The sequence below is a fragment of the Silene latifolia genome, chromosome 7, assembly GCF_048544455.1.
Source record: "Silene latifolia isolate original U9 population chromosome 7, ASM4854445v1, whole genome shotgun sequence".
In the NCBI taxonomy this organism is placed as follows: Eukaryota; Viridiplantae; Streptophyta; class Magnoliopsida; order Caryophyllales; family Caryophyllaceae; genus Silene; species Silene latifolia.
The window spans coordinates 33,337,435-33,355,129 of record NC_133532.1 but is presented as its reverse complement, the minus strand read 5'-3'; the positions used below and the strand labels follow the sequence as shown (position 1 = coordinate 33,355,129).

Below are 17,695 nucleotides of genomic sequence, written 5' to 3'. Positions count from 1 at the left end.
TTGCTCTTTATACTCCCCCTAAACTCTTTTCTTAACTTCCTCCTTAATCCTCCTCACAAGGATCATAAGTCAAACAATGGACTTGTGGATCCTACAAAGATATCGAGCCCACCAGAATAGTACTTAAAAAGGCCACCATTCGTTAAATCGGACACTTGATATATTGAAAAAACTGGACAAAACAGGAAAAACAATAATAAAGTGAGGGATAAGTAATTAAATTCTACATGAATTAATAAAATCCATTATTATTATTTTTACTCTCCCTCTGTTAACATGAATCAACAAATATACTATCCAATCTGGGGTGTTAGATCTTGTTTTGAACAATATAAAAGAACTAGGCTTCAAGCGTTGTTATGGTTGGATTTTGCCGTTTTGGTCAAGTGGAAGGGAAGACAAGGCTTTGATCCCGCGCTCAGACCTTGAACTTTCTGCAAACAACAAACTTCTTTCGTGCATTCCTCGACTCTTCTCTTCTTCATTGTACTCGGCCATATAATAAGTCTCTTCATTGACACCCATGGTAGGGGGCCAAAACATACCACCCCATTGCGGAAAATAGATGAAGGCAACCGGAAGTGTGCATGCTATGGTCATGACCCCCATGTACAAAAGACCATAATGAGCGGTAAAATTCCCCACGGTGAAGAAAAGGAACTGAGTTAAGCCAGCCCCAATGTTACCCCCAGCTCCAGTCATTCCATTGATGATTCCTAGCGATCGTCTTGAGATGAAAGGGACAATTCCGAAAGTGGCTCCACAAGCGGCTTGAACACCTATGGAAAATATTACTAGGGCCACGATAGCCATTGAAAGGGTTGCGGCTGAACCAAGCCAAATGCAGAACAACCCGCCTAAGGTCTGGAAGATCCAAAGGGTCCATAGTCGTCCTCTCATGCCAAAGTAATGCGCACTCCAATCTGAAGCAAGCCCCCCAAATGGACGAGTCACAAAGCTTGCCAATCCAAAACTACCTGCAATTAATCCCGCTGTATGCAAGTTAAGGTGGAACCTGTGAACAACAACAATAATAGTATTATTAGCCCTCAATGGATCCATGATGACGTAAAAAGGGGTTTGATGTTTCTTACGTCTTATTTGAACTTGAAAATGACTAACAATAGTCAATTAATTATAGTTCTATTATAAAGTGCATCTATCGATGGTCACAACCTAATCATCCTTCAGAAATGAAAAACAATGTTGGTTAATATGGCATATTAGAAACTTTCATCAAAATAATGTCTATCATAAACTTGACATAAAGCATTATATCTGTTGTAAATAATGTCGCATTGTCAAATTAGAGTCATAGATAAATTGCTTAATTGAATATTAGCTTAACAGAAAGTTTCACTTTGTTAAGGTTCAAAGTCGACATTTAAACCAGAATTTATCTGACTAGCGTAGTTATAAATATTTGATGAAAATACTATCCCTAAATTTCATTTTTTTGCTCATGAGCTAGTAAATTATTACAATCTAGTATAGATCCCGCGCAAATGCGCGGTTTTTTAGATAAGAATATTAGAGAATTTAATAATTATACTATTGGTATTTAACTCCATTGGAAATTTATTATAAAATTTACTATTAGTAATTTTGTATTAAGAGCTAGAAAAGAGATTGTTCAACACTTTTTACTCCGTATAAGATTGTCGGTTTTACTAAAATTATTTTATTTTTGTTTTAATAAAAAGTTGTTTTTAATTATATCACTATATCCACTGAAAGGCGTTATATAAATAATTAAAAAAAAAAGTAACCAAAATTTAAGTTTTTATATAGTATGGAGCAAAGATGGATATTAAGTTAAAGTGTAAAAATATATATCATAAGTAAAAATAATAACAATTTATGAATACTCTAAACTCGTAGTACGTTTGTATCAGAAGATAGAATAATAAAATTAATTAGAAAATGTTTCCTAAAAAATGTTCTTGGTCATAACTCATAATGTTTAGTTTTAAAAATAATAATAGTAAAATATTTATATCACATTGCAGAGGCGTTTCTGACGGGGGTGCAGGGGGTTCATCTGCACTCCCTTTCCCGAAAAATAATTACAATATTCTTTAGTAAAGGAGCACAATAATTACGTGAGTTTAGTGGTTATTAAGACTAATTCTTAGTTAGAGGTCATAGGTTCTATCCTTACATTGAACAATTTTAATTTAATGTTATATTACCATATATTTTGTTCAATTAAACAATTTTTTTTCCCCATATAACTCCATATTTTCATAGTTAAAAAATTTTACGCACCCCCGTCCATCAAATCCTAGAACCGCCTCTGTCACATTGTACATATAATTAGTGCAATTTCATGTATGTAACAAAATAAGAATATCCGTTAATATGTCTATGCAAGTTAAAAGAATATTATACCTTTTTTAAATGGTATATAAATTATTTATTGTATGAAATTATTCAGTATGATTCAGTTGTAGATATGATATTATGAAGCCCATTTATAACTTAAGTCAAAATTAATCAAGATGGCTCAGTTGTAGATATTGTGTTATGAAGCTCATTTATAGCCTAATTTTTTTAAAGGGGGTTCAATACCAAACTATTTCACAGTTTATGATCTATTTCAAACTATTTCCCATTGGGTCCATGCATCACTTTTTTCCCATATTTTATGCAAACCGCTACTTGATGTAGCGATTTTATCCATTAATTCCTTCAAGAAGCGATTAATCTAAAATCTCTACTTGAAGTGACGATCAACCCCTTCAGATTTTCACCCTAACAAACCATACCTACTAGTTATTAAGGAAGTACTCTCTTTGTCTCAATCATTTCTTTGCCTTTTTTATTCTTTATGAGAGATATTTTAATTAATGGAAAACAAAGGATTGGAGCGAAGGGAGTACTAAAAGGGTAAAATCACTGCTTGAAGTAGTGATTTACATAAAATCGAAAAAAATACTAAAAGGGTAAAATCACTGCTTGAAGTAGTGATTTACATAAAATCGAAAAAAATGGAAAAAAAGGAGATGGCGTTAACCTCTTCGGAAGAAATATTTTGAAAAGGACCCTGAACCGTCGAATAGTTTTATTTAGAGCCCCACTTTGAATAAAATTCACAATTGAGCCTAAATGTTTCTTTTGTCGTCATATATATTTGTTGTCTAATCAGCAATTCATGGACTATACAACCAGTTGTATATGTTGTATGGTGTAGAATTTGAGCTTTGTGATAAAGTATCCGAGCTTTATGTTAAAGAATATGAGCTTTATTAGAAAGTACTGAGTTCATCCATTTACACATTAAAAACATGAACTTTAAATTAGCTCGGAAAAAATACATATAAGCTCGAATTCTTATACTTGGTTGTACCATGCTTATAGTACAACTAGATGTATAATCCTATTTGTCTAATCAGTAATTAAGTTTAAGTGAGATAAAACATACTCTCTCATTCACTAGAAACATACTTCCACATTTTTTTTTTTTTTTTCGACAAAAGTAAACCATTATATTAAAAGAAAAGAAACAGAAAACAGAAGAGTCAGAAACCAAAGACTGTACAACAAGAAACTAACCAGTAGCTAAACTAACCGACCAGTTACGTCGGGAACGAAGAAAAGTGCGAATTCCAGACAGGGAATGACGCACATCGATTGGTACTGGCATTTGAGATGCCAGAACTGAAGATAATTTTGGTGATGAAACTATAAAAGCAATATCAGTAGACGAAACATCCCTTGTCTTCATGACCTGGTGCAAAGCATGAGAATGTGCCGCGAAAAGAGAGGAAGCACGCAGGTAGAAGATCTTAGGTAAGCAAGTATCAGATACAACAGTAGCCACATATCCATTCTGAAAGGAACTCCTGCAAATAGAGATCTTGTAAGTGATCGTAGCACGCGAAAATGTTGGAGACATACCTGCCAGATTGGAAAATCGTCGGGATTGAAAGTCTTCAAGACGGAGAGAAGATAAACTTAAATGGGACTGATGCAAGGTTTCTGCCAGACGAAGGATACGTACAGGCTCAAGAGTAGCATTGTCAAAAACAATGGAATTCCGAGTGAGCCAAATGGAGCGTAAGACACAAAAGAAGTACAGTAAATCGTCAAACCCTGTTGAAGAAGAACGATGGAGATACAGCAGATGATCAGCCAGCCACTTACTGAAAGAGACAGTTGAATTAGCCATAGATCTAATTCCAAGCAACGAGGCCCGCCAGACATGCTGTATTACATCACATGAACGAAACAGATGTTCAGGAGTCTCCGTACCCGTCTGACATAACGGACAGGAAATATCAATGCTCAAACCTCGATGGGCTAGAACAGTCTTAGTTGGAATAATGTGATGAGCTAGGCGCCATATAAAAAGAGGAAACTTCTTTGAAAACGGAACGAGCCAAATTAATTTCCATGGGAAGACATATAAATGTCGTGGTTGTGGCGAGAGGATAGGTAAGAGATATTTGTAACCCGATTGGATATTATATGCACCATCCTCAGTGTATTTCCAATACAGATAATCATCAATTTCAATTTGAGGGGGTTCCATGGCCAAGATGGCCTTAGCAGTGGGAGCATCGAAAACCCGAAAGATAAGAGGTGTCTTCCACGAGCCATTCTCCAAAATCAAATCAGAAAGTAAAAGTTTCAAATGACCAACACACCCTCACAAAGCACCCCAAAGGGCAAAGGCCCTCACTCACTCCTCTTCTAGTAAAAAGGATATTTTTGTAAATTCCCAGCACTTGACCCACCTATCTTAAAAATCACTGAAAAGCAAATGCTATCTTTCTAATGAATGAGAGGGGTAACTTCTTTTAGAGCACCCACAATAGAGAGGAGGTTACCTTCCTCTTATTTTTTCACTCATCCTCTATTTTTATGATACCTCAATATTTTTTTATTTACCTTATTTTTTATTATTATCATCCTCTTCTTTTATCTCCTCTAGTTTTCTTACCACAATAGAGAGGATCCTCTTAAATTATTAATCTTACTTTAAATAATCTTATATTTGATAAATAAATAAATTAGTAGACACAGAGAAAATAATGGTTGGTTAGTGGGCACTAGGGCCAATGTTTACTTTCCTCTACTTTCCTCTAAAAGTAGAGGAAGTAATCATCTTCCTCTTGCTAAGAAGACATGTAACATATGTCTCACAATAGAGAGGATGTCCTCTTAGAAGAGAGAGAGTGTTAAGAGGATGCTCAATCCTCTCTATTGTGGGTGCTCTTAGCCTGTAAACTTTTATATACAATAGAGGCAATAATTTTAAAAGTTTAAAGATGGGATAGTTTGTATTTTTCTTCTTGTGTAGTCACTGTAGTGTGTATGATTATTTATCTTTAGACCACCCTCAAGCAAGGGTCGCCCTAACTAGGTCGCGACCCATATTTACTCTTAATCACACCTTATTTATCTTGACCCACTTTCACCCTCCCAAGCAGAAAGTCGCGACCTAGGTCACCAACCCAATCATTTTCCATTTTCCAACAATTTCAATCATTTCTCACATTCTCTACCCCACTAAACATTTTCTCATATTTTCAAATTATCATTTAATTTATATAACTTAATTTTAGTTTTATAATTTTATAAATAATTTAATTATAAAATAATAACTATGTATATTAGATAAAAAAATTTAGTACATGATAAATATTTTATCTTTAATTTGTATATTAGATAAAAAAATTAATTTAGTTTAATAATCGTATTTTAACAATCTATTCAATGTAATAATCGTATATTATTTTCAACAACGCAATCGAGTCAATATCGTAGCTTTAATATTAAATAAACTCAAAAAAAACATTAATATTAAACAAACTCAAAAAAAAAAAAAAATTTAATTAACGTGGAAACTACTGGAGACCACAAGGACAAAGACACAAACCAAATTCATTCATCTTTGAAATCCCAGTTTGTTAAAACACAAACCCAAACCCTTTTCCCAAATTCATTCCCCCAACCCAGTTACCCAGATAAAAAGGATCCCAAATAAAATTCCAAACAAACGACATCACCATCTTCAACGCATCACCATCATCGATTTTCAACATCATAGCCGATCTTCACCATCATCGATCTTTTCAATTTTCTGGGTTTCAATTTCACCCATATCTTCATCTATCAGTTTCCGTTTTTTCAAATCTCATTTTTTCAATTTTGGTAAGTCTCATTCTTGATTTTATTGTTGATTTCTATAGTGGGTAATTTAAAATCTTTATTTTTTCAATTTAAAGGGATAGAAGTTTTATTTTGTTGATGTTTATGTAATTAATTTGTTACACTTTTTAATGAATTCAAAATTGATCAAAATATATCAAAGTTGAGTTCATTTTGTAGAGAATTTAAAGATAATGCCCTTTTATATAAGCTCATATTTTTTAAAGTTTTGATTTAATGTGTAATTTTCAATAACTCAATTGTTAACTAGTTCTTTAATGTAAAATTTTTTGGCAGAAATGGCAGGAAGATGGAAGGGTTGAGCTTGACTTGTCCTTTTTATTTGTACCCAACAAACATGACATGTGTCGGGTCACCAACCAGGTCAAAAATATCAAAAGAGGTCATGGGATGACCTCTTTTGCCAACCGGGTCTTGCTAATTTGGAGCTTAATTTGTGATTAAGGAGACCCACCCCCCTCATGACCTAGATCATGACCTTGCTTGGGGGTGGTCTTAGAGTTAAAAAGATGCGAAAAAGATCAGTTAACACTGATGATTATCATAATCAACCGTTTAATTTGTTAAATCTGAATGGTAAAGAAAATTTATTAATCGTCAAATTAATTATGCTAGTCAAGTAGGAATATCAATTAGGGGAAATACATCACTTGATAACTTACATATAATTAAAACTTACTAAGAAGCCATAGGTAGGTCAATGAATTAAACTAACAAGAGAATGAAAGTTTAATTTGTGTGAATATCTTTCCTCAAAAAAATTTATCCAAACTAGTTTTAAACCCGTGCAAAATTGCACGGGTATGTATTTGGCCAGTATTAATGTTTTTAGATGTATATTTGTTTTTGCATTTCTAAAAACAACATATTTGAAAGGTTTTCGACTGTTAACTTATCGTGTTGTTATTATTAAAAAAATATTTATTACAACAATTGTGAATTATTTATTAAAAAAAATTTTAATCACTTGTAAATTAAATTAAAATTTATTTGTTATTTTAGAGTAAAAAAAAATTAAAATTTGCTTTAAATGGTAGTTGAAGACTAAATTAACTCGGTTGCTTATCATTGTCACCTACCATTTTCAGTGTGCGCGGTTGATAGTTAAGTTGTCGAGTTTTATATTCCAAGTAAATACTCCGTAATGATTGATTTTTTAAACAAAATTTTTGTTACCATGTAGTTTTAAAAAATTATGTTGTTATGTTGTTGTTGCATGGTACAATAATATTAACCAAAATACATGAATATTTTATACTCCAAGTAAATACGTCGTCAAGAATTATTTTTTAAACAAAATTATTGTACCATGTAGTTTTAAAAAATTATGTATGTAATTCATTTGCGTTTTATGTTTTATCCCGTATATAAATGTAATTCCTTCTCGTAATTATGTAATTTTATTATTATTTAATTTTGTTTTAAAACTTATGTAATTCAATTTCATTTACTCTCATTTGTAATTCATTCTGCGTATATGTTATTAATTTTATTTACACGGAATGTATAAAATTACTCCGTATTTCATAATATTAATTCATAGAATTTTTTCATAATATTATTTCATAGAATTTGTTGCAAGACAAAATTTATCGTATGTTTGAAAAGACGGAAATCTGAAGAAATAAATACATTGCACACTAACGGGTCCCGCCATAACATGAATTTCCAGGAAAAAAAAGGTTGCATTATTGTCGTGGCGCGCTGAGGATTGAGTATTGTCTTTTGTATTAATATAGATAAGATTCGATAAAAGAATTATGTGGTTGTTAATTTAGGAGATAAATACATATACCCGATTTCCAAATTATTAGACGACTCCTTATTTTATATGTATACAATAAAAAAAATTGGTTTTCATATTTTATCTGAGACAACCAATAATATCTATATGTTTTTGAACATTTCAGACGTGCTTGAAGAACGAAGATAAAAAAAAATATGTCAGATCTAAAGAGTCTCGCAAATTTATACGAAGAATTACCATTTTAAGATCTTACAAATGCCCGCCACATGGTGTTTGCCGTAAAATCGATGTTCTGATTGTCGCTTTCTGGTGGCGTAATGATTGGAACAAGAATACAATACACTGGCTTCGACGTGATGTTTTGCATTCTCCTAAGGAATATGGCGGCCTTGGCATTCAGAATACATTCTTGCTAAGTCAATCCCTACTCCTAAAAAACTTCTGGCGTATTACTTCCCGGCCAACTACCTTACTTGCAAAGTTTTGGACTGCAAAATACCAGAGGGATCTACCTATTCCGAACTCCAGGTCTTTGGTCTCTAATGTATCTTATGCATGGACTGGCATCTGTCGTGCAGTGAATTTGACGAAAGACGTTATTTGCTGGAAATTAGGTAGTGGTAAGTTGGTTGATATTTGGTCGAGTCGGTGGGTAAATGGAGATTTACCTACACTCAATACACCCTTTTCAAACCCACCACCACCTTTATCATCTTTTATTTTGGAGTCTGGGGACTGGAACCTGACTATGCTCTTCCGTTATTTTTCTTCTAAAACTACCAAGGAAATCATTGTTATGGAACCTCCAGCCCCTGATATTGACGACTTTATTTATTGGAAATTTACTGAGGATGGTGTTTATTCAGCTAAGTCTGGCTACTTTTTACTTTGGTCACAAACTCTGACTGCTTCCTCCGCTCGCTCTAGGGCACAACAATTTCCTTGGAACATTGTATGGAGAAAGACGATGCCACGTAAGTTGTCAATCCTTCTTTGGCGAATGGCACACAACATATTACCAACTAATGTTAATTTGTTATCACGAGGTTTGAATGTGGCGCAAGATTGTCATCTTTGCCACTCTTCACATGAGTCTATGGACCATCTATTTAGATCATGTTCGATAACTCATCGCTTATGGAAATCTTGTTGGCTTGGTATTAATCCCATGGCGAACCCATTTACTCCCTTTCTCACATGGATTGCGGATTTTATATCTTATCTTGCGAGTCACTCTTATGGATCGAGCAAGGACTCCAACTTGATTTATTTTTGTTGTGTACTCCGTGCCATCTGGACCTTTCGGAATTTGGTTGTTTTCAAAAATCATCCTGTTGAGCCTGAAGTTATTTATCGTCTCATTGGCGATCTGGTAAGTTCTAATTCTCGGCTTCAACTGATTAGGTCCTCTTTTGAGACGCATGCTGTGTGTCTTCCTCTTATCAAAATTGCAGGAATTACTACTTTGCAACGAGACGATGGTGTTTGCATTTTAGTCTCTACCCAGCGAGTTCGGTTTTCACAATGCTTCACTGGTTTTCTATTGGATTCTGCTTTGGGATATTCATTTTCTAACACTGTACGTGCGGGATTGTCGTTCATTGCTTCTGCACGAATCCTCATTCTGGCTATGCGTTATGCTCAACGGATGGATTATAGCCAGGTTAACTTCCGTGTTATATGTCGAAAATTATCCTCCGTTCTGGCAAACAAATTGCCTTACCAATTACTGTACGGCACTTTGTCTTTCAGATCCGTACTTTGTTTGTACTTCATCCTTTATGGTCTGTAAGCCTAGCAACTGGCTAAACTTTGTTGTATTTTGTTCGTCTTTTTCAATATAAAAGGTTCATTGTTGTCAAAAAAAAAAAAAAAAAAAAAAAAATTGCCCGCCAAAGGTTATTCATTCTTCTCCAATTCTACATGCTCCTAAAACGAGTCTAGCATAGTACCACGGGAGAAAGGGTCTTACTACTATCACAATGTGTTCTTTTTTAACATTTTAAATCGTAAGATCTATAGCCACATTGAATTTTTAAGATATACGACCATAATATTTGATAATGTCATTTATATCCTGCTTCCAAATATAAATATGGAGGAACATTACCGAAATGAAAGATACGGATCTTGTTCATGCGTTGCACTTTTCAATATTTGGGGTTTTTAAAATTATACAAATCCGTATTTTAAATTTCTTATTGTACGCCTAAACTCTATAGATAATCTATACCATAACCATATTGATAGTATCCGTCAGTTTGGTTCGTTACTTGACATTTAAATTTTAATTAATCCTAAATCAAGCCAATTAGCTAATTACTTATTCACAAAAACTTCAGAGAGACGGTCTCTCAGTAATGTTATTGAAAAACCTCTCACATGATGGGGTGAAGGACCCACTGATTTTCGTTTTTCCTTATTATGTCTTCCACTAAATTAGTGGGAGACGGTCTCTCATGAGACCTACTATTACTTATTAGCTCGCTCAATTACCCTTTAAACTACATAATAATCTATAAATCTACCTAACTATCCATATAAAACCTTTGTTTTCATTGATTCTTCGTGAAGGTGGTTAATAGTAGTTGTGCTTGTTCAAAATGATTTCTAATTCTTCTCATATTTGACGGTAGCATGATATTAATGGGTGAAAAACGAGGTTGAACAATTTGAGAGAGGAGTAAAATTGAAAGAGGTCATTAAAAGACACTGAGGGGGCGTTTGGTACGGGAAAGGGTAAGAGAATGAAATCAAGAAAGGGTAAGAAGGGGGAAGGTATGGGATCACCCCTAATATCCTTTATTGTTTGGTTGGATATGAAAGAGAAAGGGAATCGTCATCATTAAAACTAACTCCACCACCTGCCACCGCCATGATAAAGTGTCAAGATACAACTCATCCATGATAAAGGCATATGTGAGTATCCTACATTGGAAAAAGAGGAGAGAGTTGTCTATCATATAAACCAAGGAGTTACTCCACCCGTTGCCAATTGGTTTTGGGATAAAACCTCCTTGGACTTATAAGTCGGACTCTCTCTCCTTCATGCGGGTGCGGCCTAGGCCCGATAACGGAACTTATGATGATATCAGAGCCCATGGTCGAAAAAACTAAAAACAAAGACTTGGGCATGAAAAATAGAAAAAGAAAAAAGTTGGGCCAGAAAAATTGCAGTTGGACAAAAGAGACTTAAAAAATTCAATCTGCATGAACAGGGACCTCACATGTGATGGGGAGTGTTAAGATACAACTCATCCATGAGAAAGGCACATGTGAGTATCCCACATTGGAAAAAGAGGAGAGAATTGACTATCATATAAACCATTATCCATTTGCATTTTGTGAGAGAGACACTATCCGTCTTCAACTTCTGATGAATAATTATGCATAACTTAATGTTAGGTAGCAATTCATGTCCTACGTTGGAAAAGTAGAGAAATATTCGTTGTTTATAAGAGATCCACCACTTTATGTATATGAGACTTTTTAAAAAGGAGCCCAAAAAATTCTATACGAACTTAACATAAAGCGGACAATATCGTATTAATGTCACAAGTGATGAATGCAGCGGTACCATCAAGTGTAATCATCAAGTGTAATCAAAGTCGATGGCTCGGTTGTGTCTCGTGTGCATGTGGTGGACCCATGGTAGTGGATTGCGTTTGACAATGTGTATAAGCCCTCAGTATGATGACCTCACGATTGGGGATGTGGTGTTTCCTTGTGTGAACAGACTTATTGGTAATATATTCCATCCATTCAACTTCACAAAGTCATTATTCCTTCCTATTTTGAACAAGTGTCGCATTTGGACAATAACACGAAAATTAAGGAATATAGTTAAAATAATGGAAATTATTGTATAAGGGTAAGAATATATGAGTTAAATAATGAAAAGTATTGAATATGATGGGTTATGGTGGTTGGGGTGGTAAAAAAATAAAAGAGCCAAGGGTAGGAAAGTAAAAAACCATGTCCAAATATGACAAATGGGACAGTTATGTGAATATACGGAAATGACAAATGAGACAGTTATTTAGAATAGGAGGGAGTATGCTTTATCACGTTTGTCAACGCGGCTTTTACTCGACAAATATCTTTAGTTACGTATTTGCAAAAATTATAAAAGTTAGATATTTTTAATGTACTCTGAAAGACGAACCAAATAAGATCTCACGTGAATATATTTTCACTTATGTATCGAGAGAAAATTGAAGTTAAATATCCGCTTTTAAATAATGTGCAAAAGAGATAATGGTCTTGTGGAGTTGAATAGAGGGAGTAGTGATTAGGCAATGAGTCCTGTTCGGTCATAACCACAGTGCAAGATGCACTAGCATTATTGGGGACAATCATGTGGTCATTTTTGTAGGGAGGATTCTTGAGGTAGGCAACCAAATTCGTCTTGCCTTATTTATAAGAGACTCACTACCTCATTACTATTAGTACGAGGTTTTTTGGTAAAAATTCCAAGAGCAAATTTGTGCGATATTAGAGCCTAGTTGGACAGTATCTTATTAATGTGACTGAGTGGTGAAGGCTAGGGCAGAGCAAAAAATCCGATTATTCAAACTGATCCGATATCTGATTCGTATCTGATCCGAATTTTTGGATATCCGATCCAAAAGTTAAGTTTGGTTTGGATATCTGATCCGAAATCTTTGGTTTTGGTTTGGATATGGATATTAGAATTAAAACATTTGGATATCCGATCTGATCCAAAACTATAGTTTTCTAGTATAATTTCGAGAAAATAAAATTTTATTTGATATACAACTTAATTAATGTTAAAATATTAGAGAAATATTTAGGTGTTACTTAAATTTTATAGCGAGAACATTAGAATAAGAATATGAAAGAAAATCATCATGTAAAACTATGAATATAATCGTGTTTCAAACTTAATTTTAAAGTAAATTCAAAAGTATGGATATCCGATAGATATCCGCATCCGATCCGATTATTTTGGATACCCGAACATTGGATATCCGAGACATTTGGTTTGGATATTGGATATCTAACTTCAGGATTTCTATTATGGATATCCGATCCGAACTAGCACTTTGGATCAAATACCCGATCCGTACTCTGCCCTAGTGAAGGTGGCCGTCCAAACAAGTAAACCACCAAAAACTAAAATAAAATTTAGAAAAATGGAAAAATAATCTTACCTATCGAAAAAGTACTCTGCAATAACATTATGAATGGTCAATTCAACACCTAAGGAGTAGCCATAGAGCAGAGCAAAAATCCATGTTCGGTAATTGGAGACTCCATGCCATAGCACCTTAAAATATACTTCCTCCATTCAACTCCACTCTACCACTTTGCTTTTTCACGTTTGTCAACGCGTGTTTTGCGCGGTAAATATCGTTAGGTACGTATTTGCAAAAATTATAAAAATTAGATATTTTTAATATACTCGTAAAGACAAATCAAACAAGATCCCACATGAATGTATTTTCACTTATGTATTGAGAGAAAATCGAAATTGAATATGCATTTGTGAATAGTGTAGAAAATAGAAATAGGTAGAGTGGAGTTGAATGGAGGAAGTATGAGTAAGGCACATCAAATTAGGAAAGTTATTGTTGTCAGAAAAAAAAAAATAAAAAAAAAATAAGGAAAGTTATAATAGAGCTAGTGCATTGAAACTATCCCTTTATATACTAAACGAATAAATGTTCCTAATGAAAGATTCGGTGTACCCAAGAATTTTTCTGTTCCTAATACCTTTTCCTTCCAAATATTTTTTTATACAAAAAAATAAATGATAATTAAACGCAGTTATTTAAACAAGAAACTAATAAAGATAATTATTTCATTAAACAGTTATATTTTCCGTAAAATTAATGTTTTCATCAAATTATATTATTTTTGCTAAACTCTAAATTATAATATTTTATTAAAATAAAATAAAATAAAATTCATAAAAAACTATTAATTGCTAATCTTTTATTGATACAATTACTATAGGATGACTTGACCAATACTTGTATAAACAAAACTATAAATTGTTAAGAAATTTTATAAATTGAAATCACTTTTTCATTAAATTACATTTCAGCACATTGCTTAATTCTCTTGATTTATTTTCAATTTTCAACTTCTTTTTTTCAAATTAGAACACAACGATTAGAAATATGAATAATTAAAGAGGTACTAATTTTAAATATATAAGTACGATATTAATAGTAGAAAACCCTATATTTTGTACATGATTACACGAGGTCTAGACTAATTTTATATAAACTTATTTAATTTATGTGCCTTGTTATTTTTGGCTAATTTAACTCCATATATCTAAGATCGGACTTTTTTACCTAATAAATATAAGAACTTTTTATTTTTGGAACCCAATAAAATTTTTATTTTCTCCATCTATCTATTTAACTTTTTTTTATTATCTAAGAATTTAATTCTTATATATGAGCCTAGTTCTTATTCTAACAAGGCCAATAATGCCCATAATAGAACTATTTTATTTCTAAATTTTTTAGTGACAAAGTAAAAGTATTAACAATCATTGCACATACTCTACATTACGTATTAAGGTAGGTATCAGATAAATAGTATGTCTTAACCAAGAACATAAATTTTAACTTGACCTTAGATGCTCACTTATTAATTAGTATGAGATCAGAGGTTATTTGATTGCCTTACTAATTGAAGAGAAAATAAAACTTCTTAGATGTTGTTTGATTGTCAATTCATGAAGACTAAAACTTTCCATTGAACTCTAATATTCTTATATAGCGTAGAAAGTCACTTATAATTTAGACTTCCAAAGTTTTTTTTTTATTTTTTTTATTTTGGAATTCTCAAATCTATATCTTATTGTCAACTAAAGTAATGGATAATTCGGAATTATAATAAGTCTCGTCCACTGCAACAAAAGCGAAGCACACTGTGCTAACATTTTTTTTTTAGTCAACGATAAAACGAGGCAACTACAAAAGTTAGGGATGAAATTTCCCACATAAATTCATCTTATTCTTGCTTGCGAAACAATAATTCTTACACAATCCACATGAATTATTTATTGGGCATTTCTTCTTCCAATGGTGAATCAAAGTATGAAACAATAAAACTGATTAATTAAGACTAGCTTAACAGATTCAGATGTTTTTTTCTCACATTAAGATAACACACAATCCATTCTAGTTCGTTATAATTTTCAGAACAGAATATAAAGTAGATTACTATTGTTCTAAGGCCTTGTTTGAATACCAAAACAAAAGGGAAAGAGAAGGGAAGGAGGGAAGGGAAAGTGTGGGAAGGGGTAGGAGGGAGAATGGGATATAAGTGTTTGGATACAATTTCTGCCCAATTTTTTTTTATGCTTTACTGATTTTGATTTGCCTTAAGGAAAACGGATCCCTTAAAATCTCCTCCCGCCCTCCACCCTTATTTGGTTCCCAAACAAGATATTTTAAATCGTCTACTCTCCCTTCTTTTTCTAGCCTTCAAATCCATCCAAACAAGCCCTAAATGTCAAGCTAAACAAACACTACAAAACTTTAACGAGGATCTAAGAATTGAAATTCCAATGTTCGGTAATTTATACGAATTAGGTTATCTAAGTAAATAAATGATTAGTAGCAGTGGTTGAGTTAATGGTTTACCTTGGAGAACTTATCCTTGACGACCTCACCCTTCTTTTGTAAATCACCAAGATTACCATCAGGCAAGTCCTGCCCAAGAGTAAGAACTAAAATCCCCATAACTATGTGTAGTAAACCTGGTATAAAGAAGGCAATCCTCCAAGCCGTAAAGGATGTGGACCCCATACGACGAATAATCTCGAAAAGTACCGGCATCAATAGCTGTGTGGCCCCCCCACCAGCGTTCCCCCACCCTGCGGCCGTGCCATTTACTAGCCCGATGAAGCGACCATTAAACATGGTACTCATCCAATACTGACACGACACGAATGTAGCTAAGCAGAAACCTATTATGAACCTCGTCACTATGAATCCTCCTGCATCCGTGATAGAGGACATCCAGAAGACTGCAGGCGCGGTTAACATGATTATGACAGCACAAGCGTACCGTGGGCCCATAAGATCACATAATGTTCCCATCACAAGCCTGGAGAGAATACTTCCAGTGACTGAGGCCACTGATGCGTTACCTAATAATAAAAATCGGATCACTATTGGATATATTTTCTCAAACAAGTAGTGTTCCAATAATAATAAATTTAGTACTCCGTAAAGACCGTAATTGTAATTTGTTAAGCTTATATTGAAAATATTGACGATTTATTCATAATTGCTCGAAAATCTTATGATAAGACGGAGTTGATTTGCAAATGAACTACAATGCTATTCCTCCGTCCGAATCAATTGTTTACTTTTGATTAGAAAACCCTCATAAAAAAATATGAAAGATAAATAAATGAATAGAACATACAAAATATTACTCCGTATAAAAACATATTTCCTCCTTCCCACCTACATAAGTTACATTTCATCATGTTGTCATAGTTAGCGGTAATAAGATAGTTGGATAACATAAATAAAGCTTAATACCTATGTCCGTCTTGGAAAGGTCAAGGTTGTCTCTTATGATGGGAACCAAAGGTGCGGCCGCAAATGTGGATATGAAGCATGTGAAAAATGATGTCCAACATAGGTGGAATGTTATCATATGAGGTTTAGCTAAGGACATAATCTTGAATTGCAACGCCTTATGTTCGGTATCTACCAGGAGATCGAAGTCGGCCGTAAGGTCCAAAGGGACGGCGTTAGACATGGCGGAGAAGGAGTTCGATTGTTCCTTCATCTCGGGGTCTCCGTGCATATAGCTGCGTGGCTCACCATCCATTGTTACTTGATCAATTGTAGTACTATTATTTTTCTTTTGTATTGATTTTGTTGTAAGAAATAAATACAATGACGCCAGTTAAGTCCGATCAGGCAAAGCTTATAAAGTACGGATACGTACCTAACGTTTACGGGTTTACATTGCACAAAGACACTATTATTAAATAAATAGAACTACATACAATTGGGTATAAAATAAAAGCAAAAAATAGGTGGAATTGAATTATTTGCCGAGTCAAAAAGTATATCCTTCAACAAACAAAGTACTGTTTAAACATTTGTGTTACTCTATATAATTATGAACTATTTTTCAATTAAGCTTATATACTCCCTCTATTTCGGTCATTTGTTTTCATATTCTATTTTTACGTGTCTTATTATCTTTCATTTTTATTTTAGAAATATTTTTTATGAGCAGTTTGATCTTTCTCACTCAATTTGGTCAACGTATCACAATAATAATTAATTCTCTCCTTTTTTTTGGCTCTTGTACCAAAATAAAAAATACTGAGTGACATGAATCAATTAAAAAAAAAACACAAATTCTCATTATAGACGGAAACTACCCGTCTATAATGAAATCCGGGCTAAACAAATATCACTTTTCTAATAGGATAAACAACAAGTGGGGTGTTGGGAGAAAAAAATGTCAATATTTTTATTATATTTGACCCATTTATAACAATAGACGGATATACCCGTCTATAACAAAACTAATTTTAAAAAAAATGTTATGAAGTAGTGCAGAAGCACTACGTACAGTTGAATCCAACCAGTTCGCTGAATCTTGTATTTTGCATAAAATAATAAATGGTCACCTCAACGGGGTACCGAAGGATCAAGCATGACTAATACCCCGTAGCACTGTAAGACGTATACATGGGGCCGCAAAATGCTGATAATAATTCACAAAACATTGTGGAGGTACACTAAGGTTGCC

The 17,695-nt window shown here is 33.5% G+C and overlaps 1 protein-coding gene across 1 annotated transcript; it reads right to left on the bottom strand.

The window, feature by feature from the left end:
• Positions 1-215: 215 nt before the first annotated feature.
• LOC141591005 (high affinity nitrate transporter 2.4-like) lies at positions 216-16,926 on the bottom strand. The gene is made up of 4 exons (XM_074411484.1): positions 16,462-16,926; positions 15,553-16,061; positions 13,099-13,214; positions 216-1,015 (listed from the first exon to the last, which is right to left on the bottom strand). The coding sequence occupies exons 1-4, from the start codon at positions 16,754-16,756 to the stop codon at positions 358-360; spliced, it is 1,578 nt and encodes a 525-aa protein (XP_074267585.1). The 5' UTR covers positions 16,757-16,926; the 3' UTR covers positions 216-357.
• Positions 16,927-17,695: the final 769 nt, after the last annotated feature.